The sequence below is a fragment of the Hydra vulgaris genome, chromosome 03 (assembly GCF_038396675.1).
Source record: "Hydra vulgaris chromosome 03, alternate assembly HydraT2T_AEP".
NCBI lineage: Eukaryota > Metazoa > Cnidaria > Hydrozoa > Anthoathecata > Hydridae > Hydra > Hydra vulgaris.
Window position 1 is genome coordinate 3,063,191 of NC_088922.1, and position 27,292 is coordinate 3,090,482.

The window sequence follows — 27,292 nt, forward strand, 5'->3', positions numbered from 1 at the left end:
ATCACTGGACATATTTGCAGCTCCATCGTATCCTTGACCACGAATGTTCTTTAAATCGAGATTGACGTCTTGCAGAAATTGAATCATGGTGCTAGCAATGACTTCTCCGGTGATTCATGGAACATGGAGAAAAAATAAAATTCTTCACGAATGTTTTTGTTTTGATCAACAAATCTAATGCAAAATGCAAGTTTCTCACGATTATGACTATTCACCTCGTCTGCAAGAATACTATAGAACGTAGTAGCTTTCATTTCTTTAACCAAGTCACTACGGATGATATCGTATTCAATAATTGTTATAATTTCGTTTTGAATACGCGGAGAGGTGTATTTCGCATTTCGATTACTGATACCAATATGGGAAAGATGTTGATGTAGGATTTCATCATGTTTCGCAATAATTTGGAGCGCTGCCAAAAAGATACCCGGGTTGTATTTTATCAAATTATCAGATGCCGACAATGTTTCTTGATCACCTCTCAGAGCAATGCACTGTCTTCCGCAGAAAAGGATTGCCTCAGCTATTGTTTTTACAATGTTCGATTCCTTTCTATGTTAATCTTTCTTTCTTCATCAAAACAAGTATCGATGTTTTCATTTGGCTTCTTGATTGAATTATAAAACATCTCTGACAAAATCATTGCATCGCGGTGGCTTATTTTTGTTTGATGCTGTTTTGCCTTCTCGTCTAACTTATGAAACGCGGTAAATGGTTTATTTATGAATATTCCCGAATTCTGTCTTTTGGAAATAGGAATCATTACCAAACAAAGTATACAGTATGCGCCATTCAATAATGGACTGTAGACCATCCATTTGTAATCCGTCAAGTATCTTGCCTTGAATTGACGCTGACATTTGTGAAGAAATTGTGACGGAAAAATATATTTTATACGTGGCTTGAAGTGATTATTCAAGAGAAAGAACTTTTGACTATCATCGAGTGTCCTCATCGCCATAATTAATTCTTCATAATTCATTGTAGTATTCAATATTTTACCAACATCATTGGTGAAAGCAAGAGGTTCAGAATCAGATTGTTTGGTAGTACGAGATATTTTAGCGGGAGGAGTATCAATAAAATCATGTTGTTTAGAAATTGCGTCATTAGTATTTGGTGCATTTTCATTGAGAGATTGATTATGATTTTCAATTTATTTTTTTGTACACCATCCATCTAGAGATTGACAAGTTGTAGCTGCTGATATTAGTTTTCTTTCATTTTGCTCTTTTCGCCCCATAGTAATGAAGAGTGACTGAGTATGGTCAATTTCTCATAATAATAACTATGTAAATTTTAAAAAAATGAAATTATAAATATATCATATACTAATGATAGCAATGTAAATATAAAAATGAAAATATATTATCAGATAAAAATTTGTGCAACACCAGTAATTTTAGAAAAAATGTGGATGTACAGGATATATATATATATATATATATATATATATATATATATATATATATATATATATATATATATATATATATATATATATATATATATATATATATACACATATATATCATACACAATAACGTTAAAAACAATTTAAAGCAACATAAAATATTAGTTATCATTGTGTCCAACAATAACATACATAATAATAAACGGAATAAATAAAAAAAGGACATCTTACTATATTGGATGAGAAATGATTTCAATCAATCAATCATAAATATTCTGAAAATAAATTTTCACGGCTATTTACAAATAGTATTGAAATACTAATCTCAAATAAATACCTTCAAAAAATAGTTTATTTATATACAATTAATCTTAGTAATAATAATAATAATATTAATAATAGTAATAATAATAATAATAATAATAATAATAATAATAATAATAATAATAATAATAATAATAATAATAATAACAACAATAATAATAACAATAATAATAATAATAATAATAATAATAATAATAATAATAATAAAGTAATTATAATAATTTAAATAAATCGGTATAACTTTCCATACATCAATCGTTTTTACATACAAAGTTACAGTTACAAACAGTAATGAACTGACAGTGTAACAATTAACGATGACATAAAAACGACTATTGCTAAAAAAATTATAAAGATTTAGTAAATGTATTAATATAATCATAGTTGTTTTAATATAATAATCAAAATATTTGCAAATATTATAATCAAATAAATAAACAGAAAAACACTGCCAAAATCAAAACAAAACAAAAGTTACAACAAACATTACAAACAAAACAAAAAATTACCTTAGTCAAAAAAAAAAAAACCAAAAAAAAAAACTAAGGATTAAAAAAGACAATAATAATACTCGGTAGAATAAAACATATATAATAAATGGCTAAAATGAAAATAAAAACAAATTATATATAACTGTATACAAATTTATATATAACTAAAAACAAATAATAACTAAAAAATAATAATAATAAATGACTAACAAAAAATAGTAAAACTATATACGCTAAAAAACTGAAGAAAAATAAATAAATAATAAAATAAATAATCCTAAGAAATATATGAAAGAAAACTAAAGAAATATATGAAAAAATAATAAAAATCTTCATTTGCCGATTTAGGTTCCGATGTTTAAATAGTTTTTTTTCTTTCTTTGCCATTCTTTTTATATATTTCATTCATTAAAGTTTTTTTTTTCACTTCTATTTTCATTACTTTTTTACTTAATTTCTTTCAGATATTTCTTTTTCTTTTCTTCTTTTAAAACATTTATTTATTATACTTTTTTGTTGATTTTATTCTTCGTTTAATTTATAAATGTTTTCTTTTCCCTTTTACTTTTTTCCTTTCAAAAAGTTATTTTCAACCGTTTGAAAATAGCGTCCACCATTTGCGATGTCATTGCAAAGAGCAATGATAATTGATGAGGTAATCGAAACGTATAATATTAAAAGTGTAATGTATAAAGAGAACTTAAAGAAAACAAATTAATTAATCTACGATAGCACCTGGTTGCAGTAATAAGCAAACGCGAAACTAAAAACAATATTGTTGTCAAGAAAAATCGTACGAACGTTAATGAAGACATTATAGTGTTCATAACGACAAGACTTAGCGACGTCAAAAGTGTAAAGTACCATAGAATAGAAAAATCTAATCAATATGAAACGAAAAACGTATGCTGTATGCAGTTAAAGGTGCAATTTTTCCTATAAAAAATTTAATATTATATAAAATGTGAGCCTTTCGAAAATTGAGGGGGAGGGGGGAGAAGAGGGGGGTACGTACGCACCCTACGCACCCCCCTCCCCCTGCGTACTTGCCTGAAAGTGTTATACGTTTTTGAAAGCATCATGTTATGGAGATTTTAGAACAAATTTATATTTTTAATTATATGGTTGTGTTTACTAATAATTAATTGAACTAGAAAATAAAAAATCTAAAGGTTCACCAATATTCTTGGTAGTCACCCTCGCTCGCCCACGCTTCATTTTTATAACTGATTTGTTGCTTAAGTTGTTTCAACTTATTTCTCCGCGCAGCGGCCTTTTTCCTCAAGGTTCGTGTTTCGGAGTTATAGAGTTGAGAGAGGGTTATAACCACTATTAAGTAACCTCCTCATCTGTAGTGGCCTTCTCGGCCTTAAGGAGGTGAATAACAAAAAAAAAATAAAGTGTCTATAAAATTGATTTATTAAAAATCAGGTGCGGATTCCAACATTATAGATAAGAAAGTGTTTAAAGTCAGAAAACCGCTTTAACGTGGTTTTAGACTATATCTGTTTATAGCAATAGTTTTGCCTAAGGTATTTTGTCAATTTTTTATTGAGAACTAATTTTGATGGACATGCATTCTATTATAGGTATTATTATTGGTTGTTGTAGATTAAATAAAAAGCCAAATATACTCTTTACAGACATCTATAATTAACAAACGTTGTAAAGGAATACAAGTGAAAGATTAATTTTTTTAACGATGATAGATAGAAAAGTGACTCAGGTATTAACGGATACGCATTCTGCGTCTACACGTGCAATATTTGGAATTTTGACCTACTCCACAACAAATGAACAATTTGACTAAAGTGCCTGCTAGGCCCGTAAGATAAAAGTTCGTATCAATATGGACTGTCAACATAACATGCCTGGATTCGGTGTGGAAATGATATTACTTATTTCTTTTTCTTTTCTTTTTTTTTTTTTTTTTTTCTATTTATTTTGTCATTTTACACATTTTACAATGTTATCTATAAATTTAAACAAATATATATAATTACAAGCTGACTGAGGCAAGTAGAAGTCAAAATGACTTATCATCAAGCCCCTTTGTGAAATACAAAAAAAAAAAAAATACAATTAAATTTTACATTTTCCAATATTACATAAAAAAGTGAAATTATTAAGTTTAAAAAAAAAAATTGGTTAGAAATTTTAGAAGGTTAAAGAAGAACTTAAAGTTAAAAAAAGAAAAAATTTAAGATAAAGTTAAAATATAAAATAACAAATAAAAAATTACAAATCTGTACATATTCGTATACATATTAAAGACAATAAAAAAAAAAAAAAAAAATTTAATTCGCTTCATATGCATATACATATTCAATACAATATTAAAATTAAATAAAGTACATCAAAAATTAAAAATACAAAACTATTTCGATTTTTTTTTCAAAAAAATGAGAGAATGTACGTAATGTTTAAATTTAGTAAGTGTTTTTTTATAGTTCTTTTAAATGTAGCAACAGATTTTATTTTTTTCATATTTTCATCAATAACCGAATTCCACAAGCGTGGTCCCCGGCATATAGTCGAGAAGTCAGATTTTTTGAGTGATGTTAGTGGGATGTAGTAATTACTCATTGAATGTCTTGTTTCATATTTATGATTAATTCGAGTGAAACTTTTAAAAAAATATTTTGGAATCATTTCATTTTGAAGTTTAAACATAAATAACAAGTTATGGTATATATTTAGTTTGTATACATTTAGAGCATTTATTTCCTTGAGTAACGGCTCGGCACTTTCGTATCTACTTGCGCCCAAAACTAATCTACTTGCTTGCTTTTGTTTTGTATAAATAATTTTAAGGAAAGATAAATGATTGTTTGCCCAGGCAATATCACAATAGTTAATATGACTATGTATAAATGAAAAGTATAAATTTTTTAAACATATATTATTTAAAAGATGTTTTGTCTTGTACATAATCCCCAGGGTCTTTGAAACTTTGTTCTCGACTAGCTTTATTTGGCTTTTCCAATTTAAATTCTCATCGAAAATTATTCCTAGTATTTTCATTGAAAAAACTCTTTTTATTTTAATATTGTTAATTGTTAGTTCAGGTAATTTGAGTGGAAGGTTCTCGGATTTAGATGACTTAGCAGACAAAATATATTTCGTTTTTTCAATATTTAATGAAAGTTTGTTTGCTTCAAACCACTCATTAAGATATATTAATTCTGTGTTTACAATATAAAAAATATTTTTTAAATTTGAGTCAGAAAAGAAAACATTTGTGTCATCAGCAAAAATAATATAATTAAGTATTTTTGAAGACAAATAAATATCATTAATATAAATTAAAAACAGCAGGGGTCCAAGTATTGATCCTTGGGGAACTCTGCAATTTATTGATTCAAATGGGGAACATGTTAAGTCATATGGTACTCCTTGTTTACGATTTTGTAAATAACATTGCAGCCACTTTAAATTGGAGTGAACTACTCCATAATTGTGTAGTTTATAAATTAGAATCTTGTGGTTGACAGTATCAAATGCTTTTGATAGATCTAGAAAAATTCCGAGTGTGTAACTGTCGTTATCAAAACCATTTAAAATTTGGTTGGCAAGATCAATTACTGCATGTTCCGTGGAATGGTTGTTGCGAAATCCAAACTGTTTATGATAAAGAATGTTGTTTTTTTCAAGATAATTGTACAGTCTGTTGTGCATAATACGCTCTAGTATTTTGGAAAAACAAGAAAGTATGGAAATTGGTCTGTAGTTAGATTTTATTGAGTCATCACCACCTTTGTATATCGGAATTATTTTTGCTAATTTTAGTTGGTCAGGAAAAATGCCGATTTTTAGGGAAAGATTAAAAATTTTAAAAAGAGGTTTCTCTATAATATCTGAGACCGCTTTTACAACATCAGGGTTAACTTCATCCAGACCCGCACTTTTATTTGTTTTCAGCATACTAATTGCTAGTCGAAGTTCATCAATTAAAAGCTCCAACTCCCCCATGAAGGAATCAGATTTTTTCAAAAAAAATTTAAATGATTTTTTTCCCTCAGGAATTGCACCGGCAAGCTCTTTTCCTATATTTATAAAAAAGCTATTAAATGTTTCAGCAATTTCTTTATTAACAAAAGCATCTCCTCTATTATCATCTCTTTGCAATCTTTTTGGAAGATTATCACTTTTCACAATTCCCACTCCTGTTATTTCTTTAATTACATTCCATGTTTTCCTTGCATTTCCAAATGTTTTATTAAATAACGAAGAGTAGTAATTTTTTTTGGATTGCTTTTTTAATTTTTCAAAAGAATTTATATATTTTTTGTATTTGATTTCATTTTTGTAGTTCTTTTTTTTTAAAAATTTTTGGTAAAGTTTTTGTTTCCTTTTTGACGACTTAATGAGTCCTCTCGTCATCCACGGACTTAATAAATTTTTAGAATTAACAATTTTTTTATTTTTGGAAAGGCCTTTTCGTATTGTCTTGTAAACATGCAAATAAAAAAATTGTAGCCATCATTAACGTCATTGCAATCAGTTAAAAGTTCCCAGTTTACTTCATGTAAGAGATCACGAAACGTGGCGATTGGTTCATTATTTATTTTCCTTACGTATACCGTTTTTGTTTTTATTTTATTCTCAAGGGTTGCAGAATTTATTATCAGAAAAACTGGAAAGTGATCAGTTAAATCTGTTTTAATAATACCACTTTGGATTTTAGTCCTTGTGTAATTATTAGTAATAATATTATCGATAATAGATGCAGTTGTTTTAGTCACACGTGTTGGCTTATTAATCATGGGAAAAACGCTGTATTGCAAAAGTGTATTTATAAAATTCACGACTTGGTTATTAGCTTTATTATTCAATAAATTCAAATTAAAATCACCTAATAAGTACACTTTTTTTTTAATAAGCTTTGGTAGCAAATAGTTTAAGTGGTTTTCAAATTGATTGTAATTACCGTTTGGCGGTCTATATATTGCAGTTATAAATGTATTTTTATTTGTTTTATTAATTATTTCAATAGTTAATGACTCACAATTAGCGTTATTTACTTTGAGGTTTTCAACATGTTTAAAAACCAATGAGTTTAGGACGAAAATAGATACGCCCCCGCCATTGCCGTTTTCTCTCGGTTGATGAATAGGTTTATACCCTGATAACTGAAAGTTAGAATTTATCGCGTCTCGATGACACCAAGTTTCTGTCAGACAGATAATACTAAACTTGTTACTTATATTATTTAACATCAATTTTAAATTTTCAAAGTTTTTATTTATGCTTCTGATGTTTATATGTAATAATGAAAAATAAGATGATGAAGAATTAAGAACATGTTTAACATCGTCAACATTGTAGTATCTACTGAAATTTCGTCAAAAAAGTTCATGTTTTTATCATCGTCATTAATTCGGTTTAGTGCGTTTTTCCTTTCTGATATGTCAAAAACATTAAAACTGTTGGCTTCCGTCATTTTAACAATAAAAACTAAGAATATTATTTAAAACATAAAAATATAATAAATAAATATACTTTAAGCATTCTTATGTGATTTTTTAAAATCTTTAACTACTAATTTATCATAAATAACAACAGAATATTTACCGTTGTTCCTGTGAGTTCGCATTTCTTCAAAGAGATTTTTCCGTATGGTTAGGGTATCCAAGGAGTAGTCCTCATTTATAAATATTCCTGTTCTTTTTAACTTTTTTGAATTCTTTAATATGCTAATTTTATCTTTATAGTTCAGGAGTTTTGTCACGATTGATCTTGGTTTGCTAAGCCCAGTTTTTTCGGTTCTATGTGCCCTTTCAATAACTACGCCACTTACATTTAGATTGTTTTCAAAGATATTAAGAACTTTTTCTTCAGATACATTCCAACATTTCCTTCAACCTGTCTATGCAAATATGGTCAGCTAAAAATAAAGAAAATAAACGGTTAAAGAAAGAGAAGTAGACCTTGGTACATAAACGTTTTCGTGAGCAACTAGGGTTAATCATTGACAAACCGAAACAAGTAAGTGGTAATACCAGTGATGGTAATACTGCTACGAGATTTTTTTATAATGCAAGCTGCTCATCTAAAATCTAAAAGGTTTAAACGAAAATTTGATTAGGCGATTTTACATAACTCTACAAGCTCTCTCCTCAGGTGTTATAATAAATGATGAAAGTTTTGGTACATATGCTACAGAAACTGCTCACATTTATGCGAGTAATTATAGCTGGTACTATATGCCGTCTTCAGTACACAAAATTTTACTTCACGGAGAATATATCATAAGACATTTTGCAATACTGCCTATTGGTCAACTTTCAGAAGATGCGCAAAAATCCCGTAATAAAGATTATAAAAAAATGTCGCCTTCATCATGTCACGAAATGTTCTACATTAGCTAAAAATGAGGACGTATTTCATACTCTTCTGTTCACTTCCGAACCCTACATCACCAGCATTAAAAAACCGTTTAGCAAAAAGCTCCAAGAACTTGATGAAAGCACTTTGCAGCTTTTGAAAGTTGACCTATAACACATGCCAACAAAAAAAAAAAAATTTCTGGTGCCGAGCAAACAATTTGTTTTTTGTATAGCATTTCTCATTTTGATTTCAAATATGCAACTCTTTTTTTACCATCACGTAAAGATATTTAGGTTTAAATCTTAAGTATTTAGGGTAAAGTCCATAATATTGTCGAAAAAAAAGTTATTCAAAAGTATGTCACCCTGGGTCTCAAATGAAGCGTATTTTATAGAGATTTTAAAAATGTTATTCATTTGTAATAAAAATAAGTATTTTTTGTATTATTGCTGAATATCATTCTGTTGAAATTTTTTTAAGAGTGTTTATAATTTTTAACATATTTTTTTTGTCAATAAATTTTCAGAACAAATATTTATGTTTTCTATAATCTCTATGAAATTACGCTTCTTTTGAAACCCAGGTTGACATACTTTTAAATAATTTTTTTTTCGACAATATTAGGGACTTTACCCTAAATAATTAAGATTTGAACCTAAATAACTTTACAACTAGACGTGATGGTAAAAAAAAGTTGCATATTTGAAATCAAAATGTAAAATGCTATACAAAAAACAAATTGTTTGCTCGGCACCAGAAAAAAATTTTTTTTTTGTTGACCTGTGTAATTAATTCCATAAAAACTCACTGTATAAAAACTGTTATTAATATATTTATTATTTGCATCAATATATTGAATATTTCTATAACAAGCATTTTATAAACTTTTAAAAATATCAATGTAAATGTTAAAATATATGCAAACTAATTAATTACACGTAACAATTAAAAGATCAAATTAATAAAGCAATTAAGCCTAATATTAGGTAAATGTTTGTTAAAAAGTTTAAAAGTATGTGTTTGCTTTTTGTCAAGAGTTTAGCCGAAAGCTCGTATAAATGTTATTTATATAGGGTAGAGCGGGGCATCAAGACAGTGGGGCATAACGGGACAATTAAGCCTTATATCTCCGCTAAAAATAATTTTTTTGATCACACATTTTAAATTATTGTGCTCATTATTGTAAAAAAAAAAATATTTTTAGAAATACCGAAATGGATTAAAAGTACCAAAATGCATTAGTAAGTTTGCATCCAAAATGGAATGAAATGCACTTTTTGCTGTGAATAATAAGGAACTTAGAATTTGAAAAGCTGTTAATGTATATGACATATTTAAATTTACCCAATAATGGCATATTTCTAATAATCCAGCTCATCAAAAATGTTACCAAATGGTTTCAGGATATTTTTTGTGTTTTATGTGATCCATAATATTATTTGTTTAATTTTAAGTTTAGTAGTAGTTACCAATTTAATAATATATACTAATTTTACCTGACTTAAATCTTTGAACAACTTCTTAAGTTTGTTTGTTTAAGAGTATTTTATCATAAAACACAAAAAGTTTTATTTCTTTTTTCTTTTTTTTTCTTTTTTTTTTTTTTTGTGTGGGGTATGGGTGTATGGGTATGTTACTTTTTTAAGATATTAATGTCTGAACGTGTTTAAATGATAAAATGCCTCCATTATTTATCACTTTTAAAACTTTGTAACGGGTGATGCGGAAGTTATCGGACAAATCCTAATTTCATTATTTGAGCATAATAATTAGTTTTTGTGGTTTTATGCGTAGGCATAAACGTTCTATAAAATATAAACTTTATTATTTGAAACACAATTATTTAAAATGAGGTTAAATGCAGCTGAACGATAATCTTTTCGAAAGCGACTAAAAATGTTTTTTGTAAATAAACCTAAAATAAAAAAATAAAAATCGTAAATCATTTTGAAAAGGAAGGATTTGCTCGAAGTACAATATATGATAACCTAAAAAGACTTGAAACTGTTCAATCGTTTTCTGATAGAAAGCACCCTGGTCGTCCGACATCCTGGACTAGAGAAAAGAAAGCCGAATTAACGAGACTTTTGTTTTGCAGGGGACAACATGCCTTGAAATTCTGGATACTACACAAACAACAAAAAGACATGCCTAGAAAGTGTTCGTTTTATAGGAAAAGAGAAATTTCCAAAAAAATTATTAATGTGGATAACCATATCTGACCGTGGTATGTCCGAGCCATTGTTTCGCACTTCCAAGGCTGTTGCGATAAATTCATCAATCTATATTAATGAATGTTTAAAAAAACGACTTCTTCCATTTATTCACAAGTATCATGGAGACTTTAACTATTTATTTTGGCCAGATTTAGCAAGTTCTCATTATTCTAAAGGTTCTCTAAATTGGATGGACCAGTATGTCTATTACGTTGATAAAGAATCCAATCCCCCAAATGTGTCTCAAGCACGACCAATTGAAAATTTTTGGGGACATTTGGCACAGAAGGTTTACGAGGGAGATTGGCAAGCTTCAACAGAGCAAGTTTTGATTGATCGCATTAAACTAAAACTACAAGAAATTGATTTAAACTTTTTACAGTCGCATATGAAAGGCGTCAGAGCAAAATTGAGATCAATTGCAGATGGTGGTGTTTTTTAATATAAAAAATAATATATTTTTATTAAAAGATAAATGCTTTATTTAAAAAAGATATAATAGTAGTTTGTTTTTTTATTTATAAATAAGTTATTGACGTTTTTATTTTGTCCGATAACTTCCGCATCACCCGTTAGTTAACGAATAGCTGTTGCTTTTAATTGTCCCGCTTTGCCCCACCCACTTGAAAAATGTAAAAATTCTGCTAGTCAAGAGTTTTGTTACTTTGGTTTTCATAGCTTATTTTAAGAAATTTTTTGTTTTGTTTTTCCGTTTCTTATATCAAAGAATTTTTGGAATCTTATAAAAGTCGGTGTTAACTATGATTAGTTTATCAACAAATAGCATTTGTTTCTTATGAGTCCCTGTAGGCTCCGCTCTACCCTATGTATAAATTTAATATGAATATATTTTCAAGTTAAGTAAGCATTTTATGTGATTTTTGCTGTTAAAAATAAAACAAAAAATGACAATTTAAGTTTTTTGAATTTTATTTGCAAATTAAATATTTTATTAAATTTAAATATTTTTTGTAAAAAATAATTTCTTAGAAGCGTCATAAACTAGTTTACATTTGTGCAAAAATTCAACACTTGATTTTAAATAACAAAAAAGTTATTGATTTTTTATCTAAAACAAACCTTTATTTTCCAATGTGCGAAAGTTCAATAATAATGGTATTTTAACAGATAATGATATCAGTACTTAAGTAGAAAATCATTTCAATGCATCGAAAAGAATTAAAACATTTAAAATCAACAATGAATCAAGATCGCTTGGTCTGCGTACTGCGGTTGTTAATAAAGAATTTCAGTTTTTAACTACTTGATTCGTGAAAAATTGCATCTTTAATCGTGTTTCAAAATAATTTCATACTCTATACTATAACCCTCAAATCGCATTCAAATGCTATGGTTTTGAGTTGTTTACAATGACCAGTTTGAGATTAACCTTGCATTTTTAAAATCTAAATGTATTAAGATTTATTGGAAGATATAGTGCATCTTTTTCTTACTTGATAACGCCTTTAAGCTAGCTCTTGTCAGCATATATCTTTTTTTGGATCAAAATTAAGTTAACTAAATTGTTAATGCAGAGCAAAATAAGGAGCAATACTAAAACCAGACCTTGAGGTACTCCGCTTAATTTTCTCCGTTGGGACAGTGTATTATCTATTTTGACTTGTTGTTTTCTATTGGTCAACCAATATTTTTATAATTTCAATAATTTTATCAACTTTATCCGTGAAATTGACTACAAATTCCATAAATCTTATATAAAATTCGTTAAATTTATATAAAATTCGTTTGTGAGGTATCTTGCAAACGCTTCAAAAAGCTGTATAAATAGCGTCTGCCACAAAACTCTGATTGATAGCATCTGTAACAATATCACGTAGTTGTAGCAGTTTCTATTGTCCACCTCCTGTGTTTGACAAAGATGCACTAAGCTGGTGTAATAAGGTTGTTTTTAACATAGTGCTATATTATACAGTTGTGAACTCAATCTTCTAACACATTACAAGATACCGAGGTTTTGAAAACTGGCCGGTAGTTACTTGTGTATTTACCTTTTTTTTTTTTTAATATAGGTATTACTTTATGATTGATTTGGAACAATGGAGGTTAAATGGAAAATTCAAATTGGGTTATGCCTAAAAAAAGCACTTAGTGTATTTTCATAGTCTAGTTTTGCATTTTTTACTATTTTTGTGACAGTTAATTTTATTTTTTGTATTCTGTTCTAATAAGTTGTTATGATCGTAGTTCTGCATATATACTATACATATATACTTAAGATTTTACTCTTTTTTTTTTACAGCTTCCATCACGCTATGAAGGCAAGTAAAACATCAATTCCATTAGATTTTTCACTAATATATTTTTCAAAGAAAATAAGTTAGAGGCCCATATTAAAAATTTGCAAGTAGACCATAATTTATTATAACAGTTCTGGTTTTCAACATTATAATGTTCCAGTGGACAACCAATGTCAATCCAACGCCGGATTTTTATCAGCGACTTGTTCAGACGTCATTACGAAGTCAATTTAACGATGTTGGACATCGTTGTTTTATTAACGTCTTTCTATATTGGAAAAACGTTGTTTTAACGTCTTTGTAACGACGTTAAAACAACGTCGATATAATGACGTTTTAAGTGTTTATTAATACTAGTTGTCCGGACCCGTAAAATACGGGTCTTGGTTAGTCTTTCCTGCACCGACAATTTCTTCCCTTATTCCTTACTTGAATATTTTTTGGTAATAATCGTAATTTTGAAGCGTAGCAAGCTAACCATTTTGGCCAATAAGACACACTAACCTAACAATTTTTAACACTGTTTAATAAACAAAAAGCAATGTAACTTTATCAAATGGTAAACAAATGCTGTTAATCAAAACTAAGGAGATATTGCCGCACTGCAATGCAATTTTCAAGTAAAAGTAAAACTGAAAAACATGATATAATTTTAACATTACATAGTTTAAAATTTACATACACTTTCGTTCACATTTTCTTATTAAAAAAAAGTGCTGCGACTTTTTTTCGCCATTAACTCGGGTGTAATGGCTGCCGTGAGTTCCGTGTCAAACATTTACGAATGGGTAACGGTAGCACTAAGTTCAATATTAATATATATAACAGATATTATGATCACAATTATTATAATATTAATATTCACCATATTATGATGAAAAACCGAATTAAATTTTCATCTGAGTGACTACTTCTATCAAACTCCATCAAACAAATTATTAAGTGTAGAATTTTAGCGTGATTATTTTTTATATAATTATAATTTTAGCGTGAAATATTCAAGTGCTAGCCATTCAGAGTTCGATTACTGCCAATAGAAAATTTTATAAAAAATTAAACAAATGAACAAAAAGCATTGGGTTTAAGTCAGAATCCCAATGGTTTTTTTTTTTAGGTTGAATAGCATTTCCGTTTTTAACGTAAACCTGATTTCAATATCCCTTCAAGAAGGTTAAATAAAGTAGTTATACCTCCTGATGTGCAAATCATCACTTTTAAAATTATAACTATTTTATAATATATTATATAATGTATATTAGAAATTTAAAAGTATAATTAAAAAATCAAAAATAGCTAATATTAACTATTTATAAGCCTTCATCTCAGATAAATGACAATTTCTTCATTCACCTTAAAGAAGTGCTTGACTTTTATTCGGAATCCTTTCATGATTTTATTATAATAGGCAACTTTGATTTAGAACAGCATAAAAGTTCAATGAATGAATTCTTAGAACTCCACCGATGTAATAATTTAATGAAATCACCAACTTGAAACAAAGAAATCTTGTGGTTAACCTCAATCGTAAAATTCAGCGAACGTATTTTGGATGCCTCAATTTGCACACCACAACTAATACTTTTCTTTGAAGGTTATGTAAACCATTGCTTTCAATAAGACTGGTAATTTCAATGAACGTATAATTTTTGTAAAAAATGGAGAAGTGATTTTTGAAACAACTTAGTTTCAAATATTTTTAACAATTTGTTCATAAACGAATCTTCCTCTATTAAAAATGATAGCAAGATCTCTGAACATTAAATTAAAACGGCTGTTGAGAGATATATTAACCATCCGAGTATCAAAATTATAAAGAACAAATTTAAAATAATATCTCCAAGTTTTATATTTTATAAAGTTACACCGGACGATATTTCAAAAATTATTGATTCGATGAAAATTAAGAAGAAAACTAGCGGCGATATACCAACATATATGTCATACATTGTTTTAAGAAAAATGAACCAATGGATAAGTCAAACTAAAGACCAATAAGTATCCTTCCAGCTCTTTTCGTAAAAAAACACTCCACATAGTCCATAAAAAATTTAATTTGTCTTTGAATCAATGTGTAAATTAAATATTAAAATTAGATAATAACCCACGATATTTAATTAAGTACGTTATTTTGCTATTTGTTACTGATTTTTTATGGCATTTTTCTATAATATTTGTTTTGTTTGTATTGTCTATGCAGCTTTTTATGTCGATTTTAATTAGTTTATTTATAAACTACTGTATGCAATCAACTATAAATAAAATCCAATTTCGACCAACGTCGCTTTGCCCACTGAGTTTAAGTAACGCAACAACGTTCATTTAAAATATTTTTGTGCATTTATAATGTTTAATTTAGTTTAACCAAAATACATCAGCATACATTATTACGCTTGTATATAAGGATGAAAATTTCCAGTAAATTTTCATCTCAGGAAATTTTCTCAATTTCTACTAATTTGGCCTACAAGTTATTAAAAACTGTAAAATTTTATATAAAAAGACTTGAATATTTACTGTATTTTACAAATTTTTCTTGATTTAACGACGTAATTGATTAATGAATGGCAAAAAATAAATAAACATTTTTGCTAAGTTAGAACTATTTAAAAACTAGTTAGCAATAAAAATAAAGAGCTAATGATTTTGCAGTCATAAATTCCGCCGCTTTGTTTAAATAAGTACTTCTAAGACTTGAGTCTCACTCACCACAACCTTGCCACAACCTTGCCATAGCACTTTATAAATCAACAAATTAAAAAAAATTGCTATACTTTAAAATGGTTTAAATGTATTACGTATTTTTCAACCAATACTGCCAAGTGTACAACTTGTGTGTGCGTGCGTGTGTGTGTGTGTGTGCGTGTGTGTGTGTGTGTGTGTGTGTGTGAGAGAGTGTTTCATAAGTATCATACCAAACAAATTAGATCAAATGTGTTTTCTAATGTCATTTTTTACATAAATTGGAAACAAAGAAATGAATTTTATAAAACTGCATAAGTTTATTTAAATAAAAATTTTCTGAAAATATCCAGAAGTTCTAGTAAAATTTTCCGGAAATTTTCAACCCTTCTTGTAAACTAAATATCAGTACCAAATTATTTGTCTTTGCTTGCCAAACGCGACCTTTTCTTCATTTTTTTTTAGAGGTCTATTGCTCAAGTTTCAACAACTCAAAAATATAATATAGTTTCAGATCATGATGCAATAACCCTAATGCGACTTTGATGACTAATGACTAATTAATAACCACATTAACTTATATATATATATATATATATATATATATATATATATATATATATATATATACAGACCCGTAGCAACCAGAGGGACAGAAGGGACATTTGCCCCCCCCCCCCTCCCAATGATTTTTCAAATAAATAATTTTGAAGAAATTAACAAAAAAATAAAAAAAACAAAAACAAAAAGGTCCTTTAAACTATTTCAGGGTAGGAATGCCCCCCCCCCCCATAATAATTTTGTTCCTACGGCCCTGATATATCTATATTTATATAATTATATAAAAGACGTTCACATTTAAAATATACTTTAAATACACTTAAATAATATATTAGTTATAAATATTGGTAATAACTGTTTAAAAAATTTTAAATGGATTGTTATTGCTAGGCGCTGAAACAAATTCTTACTTTTATCGGATGACTATATATTTTTTTTAAAATTGTTCTTCTTTTGTTTGAAGTTGGAAATAGAAACCTAACCCTAACTCACAAATAAAAGCTAGAGCCGTTTTCAAAAACATGCTTAAGACTTGTCTACAACAATTTTTGGAAAGTACTAAACATCTTTCAAATCAAAAATTATCAAAATTTAGTGTTCATGTCAAAATAGAAACTAGATTTCGTGCCAGAGCATTTTACAACAAACTTTTTTTTAAAAAAGAACTTAAACAATTATAATGCAAATGCGATAGAAAAATTTAAATTACCATTTGAAATAAAAAAAACTTTAAAGATTCTCATTTTCATAACATGGTCCCTATTTATACAATACTCTTTGAAAATAAAATTAAAAAATACAATTAATAAATTAAACAATTAAAAGGAACTTTTTTTAACTACTTTTATTCAAAACAAAAGTCTAAACCAAAACAAAAATTTAACTATAAAATCTAACATAAAAAACAAAACAAAAAAAACAGAGAATAACAATTTTTATAAAAAAACTTTTCATCAATGAAAAAGTGAACTGACTTGCTTATGTTTACTACATGTCTAGTTTAAAGATACTCGATGACAAGACTGATTTCAGTCTTCTGCGAGCTCCTTTCGATTACATATAAGTAATTCCAATCTATATTTAAAACAGTATTTAAAACAGCTTGGTAAATTAATAATTATTGAAACATATTGCAAAAACTTATTTAAAAAGATATAGTAAAACATTTTATTTATAATAATATAGACATATATTTATCGGAACTTTATATTATACTATTGTTATTATCATGCCATATTATATTACGCGTTTTATATTATACTATTGTTATTATCATGCCATATTATATTACGCGTTTTATATTACACTATTGTCGTATTATATTTATGATATTTTATATCGAAGTTGTAAATAACTGTTTCTGAATATTTACTGAATATTTACTTTTTCCATTGTAAATAACTGTTTCTTGAATATTTGTAAATAACTGTTTGTTGAATATTTACTTTTTATATTTTAGACATAATGCTCATGACATTTTTTTTTATATATATCTATACCATCAATCCGTTATATAATCTAATATATATATTTTACAAATACATTGTAATTGCATAACTATATGAATTTTTCAAACATAAAACATTGTAAAACGAAAAATGTTGAATTATTTGATAAGTGATTGGGCGCATTTAATTTTTTTATTTAAGCAGCTGACGCGCAGTGAGGATGGTAACTGTTTAGAGCTTTATTAAGGTTTTGGCAATATAACTTGGGAGGTTTAAGATTCCATTTCCACTCAGGGCACAAAAACAATTTTGGTTAAGAATATAGCGAAACCTCCTTAATTTAATGTTTTTCAACGGGCTCAGTGACTAGACTATCAAGAATTATTGAAGCACCTTAATAACCCCCTCCCACCTCCTCCTTAATACACACACCAAAAAAAAAAAAATATTCCGCCATTAATTTGAGACATTTCTGAGACTCTTTCTGAAACATTAATAATATAAAACATTTGTTTTACCCAGAAAAAGTCTTACACTTTTTACATTTCTAAAATATTTTTTTGTATTAAAGATGATTACACCCTGCCCGTTTAAATGTTTGGTACAACCCTGATCAAGTAAAAAACTAATATATCAACTGTTATTACAATGTTTATATTTTGTTAGTATTATTTTTGTCCTCAATATTATCAATATTTTATTATGGCCAAATGATAACACTTAATGATCTGATCACAGAGTACAGATTAGCATTTAATGAGGAACTTTTTGCACCCTTTAACCAATGCCAATTTATTGCCAGGGTTGGCAACGAACCCTAGATATTTAGATCCAAAGTCAATAATCTAACTTTTTATTATATATATATATATATATATATATATATATATATATATATATATATATATATATATATATATATATATATATATATATATATATATATATATATATATATATATATATATATATATATATATATATATATATATATAAATATATACACACTTTCTGCTTAAATAATATTATTTATAAACAAAGGTTTAGCATGAAATGTAAGCATAAAATTTTGTGAAAATATAAAAGTAAATGGTTTGATAAAGACGTTTCTGAGTTAATTCCAACTGATAAAGCAACAGTTTTTTCTTCGCTTGTAAAAGTTTGACTAATCAACTTTTTTGGAGAGTCAGAGCAAAATCTTTTATTGCTACAAAAATCATGACACGAAGGACATACTAAAGATCCATTTATAACCCATCCGTTCATATTATCAATAACTTCTATTTTTTTGCTTGGTTGGTCGCATAAAAACCTTTTGTTTCCAACAGTTAAAAATAACCCATGCATTGTACAGTCAAATTCATAGCAGCCTGATCCCCAATCGAGCATTGTCCTAGTTAATAGATCTTTTTTTGCTATCCAGTGTCTTCCATGCTCAACACATTTTGCCTCGCTACTGTAAGATTCTAGAGCATAATTTTTGTTTTTAGCTGGCGAGTTTTCTTTTACTGTACATGTAGTACCTCTTTTTCGACCATCTTCTTCGGTCAGAGTAAACTTTTGGTAGAATGGACAAAAATCTGCTAATTCAACCGCCCCTCCATAGGTATGAATATCTTTTACAGGTATTTGACCAAGTCTATCAAAGTATTGAAATTCTTTTGGTAATTCAGAAGTATATTTAACTAAATTACACAAGGCTAAAGAAAGTTTTGTATGTGTGCATCGCATGTGTAAAGGTGATTGTTTTAATGTTGCACAATAAGGTGATGTTGACTCTTTGTTTTCAATACGGCTTGCAATCCATGCTCGGCAGTTATTTTTTACAAAAAAACATCCTAAATTTTTTCCCCAATCCAAATCTTCTGCCATTGCGTAATTAGCTTTATACCAACCAGTGTCTTCCATTAATGCAAGTGTTATTCTTGAAAATACTGGATGTTGGGTGTAAGTACCAGTCATGGCTTCGTTTTCAAAAACTCTTTTCTCCCAATGAGTTAGCGATGTGCCTTCTCCACCTTGATTTTCAAGTTCAGCTCCCTCCAAGTCTTCGCAATTAAAATGACGTCTAACTTCTTTTTGCACTGTGGGAGTGACAACCATTTGAACTTCATGCTTTATGTAACCACCAGAAATACTCCAATCTTTTCTGATAACTTTTTTTAAAACTTTATCACTCCATTGGTAAAGACTTTTGGCATTATTGTATTCAGGCATGCCATTTTCTAGTCTAGGAGTTAAGGGTAAACCGCTTTTATCTCGGTAAAATGCAAACAATCCAACACTAAACCCCAACGCGTGGTAAATTTCATGCTTTACTGTGGATAATAGACTTTCAAACGATTGAGGATCAGTTAACAGTTTTTCAGGACAAATATTCGCAAACCCGGCTACCGGTCGATTTAAGGCATGCTCTTGCTGACAATATGATGCATAAGCAACAATATTAGCTTCGTTGCAATGATCTGTTTGCATTGAGGATACAAAAAGTACAAAATTTGCAAGTTTATCTGGATCTAAATGAACGTTAACGTTTTTTTTACAATTATTGCCGTGTTCATCACAAGTTCTGCAATGGTCTAAAAAACGCTCGGGAACTATAACTGGACCGCAAAGTGTTTTTTCACAGGCTAATTTGCAGTATTGCACATGTCCAGATTCAATCCCTTCGTTATCTTTTAGATAAAAGGAACTAGCTTTGCACATTCTTTGAAGTTGAATGGGTTCGGTATGTTTACTGACGTAGTAAGTTTCATGAAAGTATTTAATAGCTGCCGGAATCAAACGATTCTTAACAAGTATTTGTTTTGCAGGTTTAAGGTTGTCAACACTGTTGTCAAAGATAACCTTAAACTGAATATTTTGCATATTTGATTGTCCCACAAGACTGCTGTGATGTCCAATGTGCACATTATGAACTACATCATTAATTTTTGGTATCCAATGAACGGATACTACAACTTTGTGATAATACAGCAAAAATACACATAAAATTAAACTATTTCTAATTATGACAGCCATGAACTTTTTACGTACAGCCTTCAGGGCAAATATCCATTAAAAAATATCAATACTGATTACATTAAAAAATGCCTGTTTACAGCAAATTTATGCACTTTTTTATATAATGACAATAATTGTCAACTTTCAATACTATTTTATTTAAATATACTTGTGCTTTCACTATTCTTATCCGTAAAATGTTCAAGCAGCAAACAGCGGCTTCGCCTCATTTTGTGGATGTTTTCAAACAGCGCATGTAGAATTGTTTTAGAGACTGGTACTACTTTGAAAACTTATTTTTTGGATTAATAAACGCTATCTTCTTTTTCTTTCAATCTGACCGTTAAATGCTTCAAAATTTGAATACTCTGTTTTAGTTACTTTTTTTTTTTTTTGTTATTATTAATAATATTTTTTGATAAAGATTGAACTAATATATATAAATAATAAATAATAATAAATTGTTTCTCTCTCAAAAAACTAAAAAATAAAATAAAAAAATGTAATGATGTAATGTTTAATGATGTTAATCGAGTCAAAACTAATATATATATATATATATATATATATATATATATATATATATATATATATATATATATATATATATATATATATATATATATATATAAATATATATATATATAATATAATATAATATAGTTATATACATATTAATTGCTTTTTGAATTAAAACAAAACATAGCAAAAAATTTTAATATTCTAATAATAAATATTTTTCTGTAATTTAAGTTCAAAAAATCTGAACTTTTATCGTTCAAAGGTTTGATTTAATAAAATTGAAAAAATAACGAACTAATTTTTTTTTTTTTTTTTTTGCAGAAAATATAGTATTATTTTTCGACACAAAGTGGTTCAAAATTTAATCTTTTAATGATAATATTTATTAATAACGAATCATTATATTCCAAAAATCCGTTCTAATTGTCAGATTGGTATTTTTTTACTCAATTAATGTTATTTTTTTGAGCTAATTTAAAGTACTCGTATTATTAAGTGGTCTTGGTAATATGAGCACTTTTGCTACTTTTTTAAAATCTCTGTGTTTTTAGAAAAAATTTCGGGTACCCAAATATCTAAGTGAGTCTTGAGTAGGGATCCCTAAGAATTGTTTATTCGTAAAAATTTTGAATCTAGCATAATTATTTTTGAAAATATACCAATTTTTGTTTAAGATGCTCATATTACCCTAATCTACCCTAAATAACAAAAGCAATTAAAGAAAAAATACTTCAATATATAAGTAAATAGTCATAACAGCAAAAGTGAATTTTTATATCAAAAAAAAGTTGAAGCAATTGCCAGAAAAATATCATAAATAAAGAATATATTTATCTGAAGTATTTAAAAAAGTTATTAATAAAATTTATTGATAAAAGTTATTGATAAAAGTTATTGATAAAAAGTTATGATACAGGCAAGTTTTTAGAAAATTGATTTCAAATAAATAAATCTATGATTTACACTAAAAAGGTATCAATTAAAAAAAAGTGTAAGCACACCAAGATCTTAAATTTTAATTAAATTTATATTTATACTGTTCTACGTTAAAATTAAAGCAACAGCATTAAGTTTTCAGAAATCAATTAAAAACTGAACGGTTGCCATTTATTCTCTGTAATTAGGTTGGTACCTGTAATTAAGAATCCTTTTAAAAATTGAAAAGTTTTTTGGATTTTCTTACGCATGCGTATATAAACAGCGTTTTTTAGTAATATATAAATGACCGTGACTAACTGAAAACTATTAAAATTTGCAGGTTCCGTCCATAAATTACGTCACCCAATTATTGAACCCTCGTTACAAAGTTGAAATTCTTAAGTATCAAATCCTGTACGAGTCGTCACAAAACCATTACCCCACCAGAACAAGACGTTACTTTTGAACCCCTGGGTTTAATTAATGACAGGTGTTTTTCAATCATAGATTTTGTTTAAGTTATAATTTATTTATATCTAAATTAAAATATTTCTATTTAAAAATATGTTAACTAATATTTTTCACTTTTTTATATATTATAATTTAATTAGTTTTGTTAGATTATTATTATTTAAAAAAACAAAAAAACAATTCACGTATTTATTTTAGAAAATCATATTCTCGATTTTCAAATATTCAAACTCAAAATTTAACTTGCCTTCGATTTTTAACTCCAGTTACGAGACCGTATTTAAGTTTTTTATTACAATTTTACTTACATCGCGTTTGTTTCTGTTCAGATTTTATAAATGTGATGCAATATAAAATGCATAAATCATAACAAAGGTGTTTCTTACTTCTTCAAATATGATATTTTATGTTTAAGGAGAATATATATTACATACATTTGGAGTTAAGCTGGAAAGAATAAAGGGTCGTCTATAAATTACGTTACGCAATTTTTGACCCATCCCCCCTCGTTACATTTTATTGAACCCCCCTCCCCACCACCTTCAATATTACGCAGCAATTTTGTAACCCCCTCCCCTAAAATAATTTTTCAAACAATTTTTAATATGATTATTATATAAACAATTATAAATATGATAATACAAAGATAAATGATAATATGATAATACAAAGATAATATGATAATACAAAGATAATATGATAATACAAAGATAATAGGATAATACAAAGATAATATGATAATACAAAGATAACATGATAATACAAAGATAAATATGAACAATTATAAATATTTCAAACAATTTTAAATATGCCTATAATTTTCTTAGCATCTTTGAGTTAATTAATTAGTACTTTTCAGTCAGTTTAATGTTTTTTATCCACCCCAATAGTTCCGTGTAAAATTATCTAAATTAACATCATCCCTAATGCAAATAATTAATTCCTAATTGTCCTAAACATCATCCCAATTTTAAATAGCTATTGTTCCGATAAATATATGCACAAATGATTAGTTTATAAATATAACTTTCTCATTAATAGTATGTTAGCGTGACTAAGTGGATTCCACTTACGGCTAGTAAATCGAGTGTTCGCGGTTCGTCTCTAGGTAATGAAGTTTTTTAATTTTTTTTTAATTAGTGCACAAAGTTTTTTTTTGTTGTTGCTGCACACTTTTGCGCACCAACTAAATAAAGTTCTGCATGAATTAGACCATGTAAAGTCAAAGCGCAGAACGTGCACTGCACATAAATTAAATCTTACTGGTTAAGTTATGAGCACATTCCAACAAAATCTTATTCTGGAGCTTTGCTTTATATATCTAATACATTGATTTACAAACCTCGAAACAATCTTAATATGCTTAAATCAAAGTTTTTAGAATCTGTGTTTGTGGAAACCACTTTTCCTAAGAAAATCAAACATCATTATTGGCTGTATATATCGCCATCCTAATATGGATATTTCAGAATTTGTTAAATCATATTTAATTCCACTTTATGAAAAGCTATGGAAAAAAACAAAATAACTTTTTTAATAGACGATTTTAATGTCGATCTTTTACTATCAAACTCAGATAATTCTGTCTCTGAACTTTTAGACACTATACCTTTAAATAACTTTCTTCCCTTTACTTCATTGCCAGCAAGAATCACGAATCAATCCAAAACTCTAACTGATAATATATTTTCTAATGCAACTTCTACAAATATTTTTGCTGGTAATTTTACTTCTACGGTATCAGATCATTTACCCCAATTTTTAATACATCCATTATATATAACCAAAATTAATCCTCGTAAAAGCTGCATTTTTCGTCGGAATTTAAAAAAATCAAATTGCGAGGAATTATGTAGTGATTTCTCAAAAATTAGCCGGACTAATGTAATCAATATCGAAAAAGGTAAGACTAATAAGTCATTTGAAGAGTTTTTCACTACTTTCAATTCTCTTTTAGATACACATGCACCATTAAAAAAAAAATCAGCAATCGCTGTTTATCAAGGGGTCTCAAACCTTGGATAACACGAGGAATCTTGATTTCAATTAAAATACGAAATAAAATATATAACAAATTTCTTAAAACAAAGGATCCTAATAACAAAATCAATCTAGAAAAATCTTATAAAACATATAGAAACTTACTTGTTACTCTCACCCGTACTCTCTTCTCTGATAATGCCAAAAATTTGAAGCCTACATGGAATGGTATTAGGATTCTTTTAAACATTAGTACGAGAGTTAGCTCATATCCTTCCTGCTTATCTTCTAACAAGTCCATGATATATGACCCCATTAAAGTTTCGGAATCTTTTAATTCATTGTTTGTTTCAGTTCCGGAAGAATTATAGAAAAAGGTTTACTCATCCAATACTGACTTTAATAAATATATTAAAAGTCCTAATCTTAAATCAATATTCATAAAACCTACAGACAAAAACGAAGTATTATCTATTATTCATTCTCTTAATGACAGCAAGGCTTCGGGACCTAACAGCATTCCAATATCAATTTTTAAAGCTTTTGCAAATGATATCTCTCCTGTACTTTCTGAACTATTTAATCTGTCATTCATCACTAGTGTGTTCACTGATACCTTAAAAACTGCTTCTGTTATCCCAATTCATAAAAAAGACTCAAAACTTGAATGTAATAACTACAGACCAATTTCATCATTATCAAATGTCAGCAAACTTTTAAGAAAAGCTTATGTATTCTCTTATTTACAACTTTTTGAATAATTCTGCTTGTTTTCATATTCGACAACTTGGGTTTGCCTCAAATCATTCCACTTCTCTTGATAATATTAGAATTAAAATTAACGGAAAAAAACTTTTTCCGTCAAAATACATAAAATACCTTGGAGTATATCATGATAAAAACCTATCTTGGTATAACCAATTGTATCATCTTAAAAAAAATCAGATCTGATATCCAAAAAAAATTTTCTGAACTAAAAATCCTTAAACGATACGAAACTTAAAAGATACAAAAGTGCCGAGCCGTTACTCAAGGAAATAAATGCTCTAAATGTATACAAACTAAATATATACCATAACTTGTTATTTATGTTTAAACTTCAAAATGAAATGATTCCAAAATATTTTTTTAAAAGTTTCACTCGAATTAATCATAAATATGAAACAAGACATTCAATGAGTAATTACTACATCCCACTAACATCACTCAAAAAATCTGACTTCTCGACTATATGCCGGGGACCACGCTTGTGGAATTCGGTTCTTGACGAAAATATGAAAAAAATAAAATCTATTGCTACATTTAAAAGAACTATAAAAAAACACTTACTAAATTTAAACATTACGTACATTCTCTCATTATTTTTGATTTTTTATGTACTTTATTTAATTTTAATATTGTATTGAATATGTATATGCATATGAAGCGAATTAAATTTTTTTTTGTTTATTTATTGTCTTTGATATGTATACGAATATGTACAGATTTGTAACTTTTTATTTGTTATTTTATATTTTAACTTTATCTTAAATTTTTTCTTTTTTTAACTTTAAGTTCTTTTTTTAACTTTAAGTTCGTTTTTTAAGCTTCTAAAATTTCAAACCAAAATTTTTTTTTTTTTAAACTTATTAATTTCACTCTTTTATATAATATTGGAAGATGTAAAATTTAATTGTATTTTTTTGTATTTCACAAAAGGGCTTGATGATAAGTCATTTTGACTTCTACTTGCCCCAGTCAGCTTATAATTATATATATATTTGTTTAAATTTATAGATAACATTGTAAAATGTGTAAAATGATGAAAACAAAATTAAAAAAAATAAAAAAAAAAAACTCCATGATCTTGTAAAGTTTTACAACTGTCTTTTCGTGTTTGACTTTCTCCAAAATAAACTCTTTTTTAAATTTTTTTTATTAAAACAAATGAAATTCACAATCATCATACCAGGAATACAGAAAATAGTAAGCTATACTCTTCTTTTTTCAACACAATTAAATATGGTAGTTTTCCATGAAAAAACAATGTATTTCCCAACGGAACCAGTGTATTCCTGCATTAATAAGAAAGTCTAAAAAAAAATTACCTCTTGTTACGGATTATTTACTGCTCAATAGACTTCAATTTAAAAATATATTGTTGGAGTGTATTTCTTTATAATTTCTCTCTGTACTGAAGTTGTCTTTGATATATAATTTCTTTAACGAACGAGTGATTTAATTTTTGCTTTATTCATTATTTATCTATATTATATTTATTCATTATTGTATTATTATTATTTGTTATTGTGTTATTATTATTTGTTATTGTGTTATTTTGTTATTTTGTTATTTGTTATTGTTATTGTTATTTTATATTTGTTAATGTGTTATTTGTTAAAGTGTTATTATATTACATTTTATGGTAGGGGAGACCGGGGCTAGTTGGCCGCAGGGGTAAAATGACGAACTGCGTTTATCTTCAAAGCCTTTCATCAGAAAAAGACAAAAATTACACAGAACCTTCCTAATTGACCATTTCATTATTCGCTACAGTATTGTCAGGATTCGCGCATGCGCATGGGAGATAGAAAGATTTATGCGCTTTTTGGACATTAAACGTAACTTTTGGAACATCGCTTCCTTTTTACAAAGAAAATAGTTAGTCGTATGAAAAAAAAATTATTGTAAAAGTTCC

General features: G+C 27.5%; 2 protein-coding genes across 2 annotated transcripts; one reads left to right on the forward strand and one right to left on the reverse strand.

The window, feature by feature from the left end:
• The first annotated feature begins 10,761 nt into the window (after positions 1 to 10,761).
• LOC136078386 (uncharacterized) lies at positions 10,762 to 11,217 on the forward strand. The gene has a single exon (XM_065794156.1). It carries the CDS (start codon positions 10,762 to 10,764, stop codon positions 11,215 to 11,217), a length of 456 nt encoding a protein of 151 aa, XP_065650228.1.
• Positions 11,218 to 18,729: 7,512 nt separating this feature from the next.
• LOC101238851 (leishmanolysin-like peptidase) lies at positions 18,730 to 20,953 on the reverse strand. Its single transcript, XM_065792065.1, has one exon. The coding sequence runs from the start codon at positions 20,740 to 20,742 to the stop codon at positions 18,751 to 18,753; it is 1,992 nt and encodes a 663-aa protein (XP_065648137.1). The 5' UTR covers positions 20,743 to 20,953; the 3' UTR covers positions 18,730 to 18,750.
• Positions 20,954 to 27,292: the final 6,339 nt, after the last annotated feature.

Excerpts from the sequence above, each read along its gene's own strand:
- LOC101238851 (XM_065792065.1), bottom strand. The coding sequence starts at position 20,742 with ATGGCTGTCATAATTAGAAATAGTTTAATTTTATGTGTATTTTTGCTG.
- LOC136078386 (XM_065794156.1), top strand. The coding sequence starts at position 10,762 with ATGTGGATAACCATATCTGACCGTGGTATGTCCGAGCCATTGTTTCGC.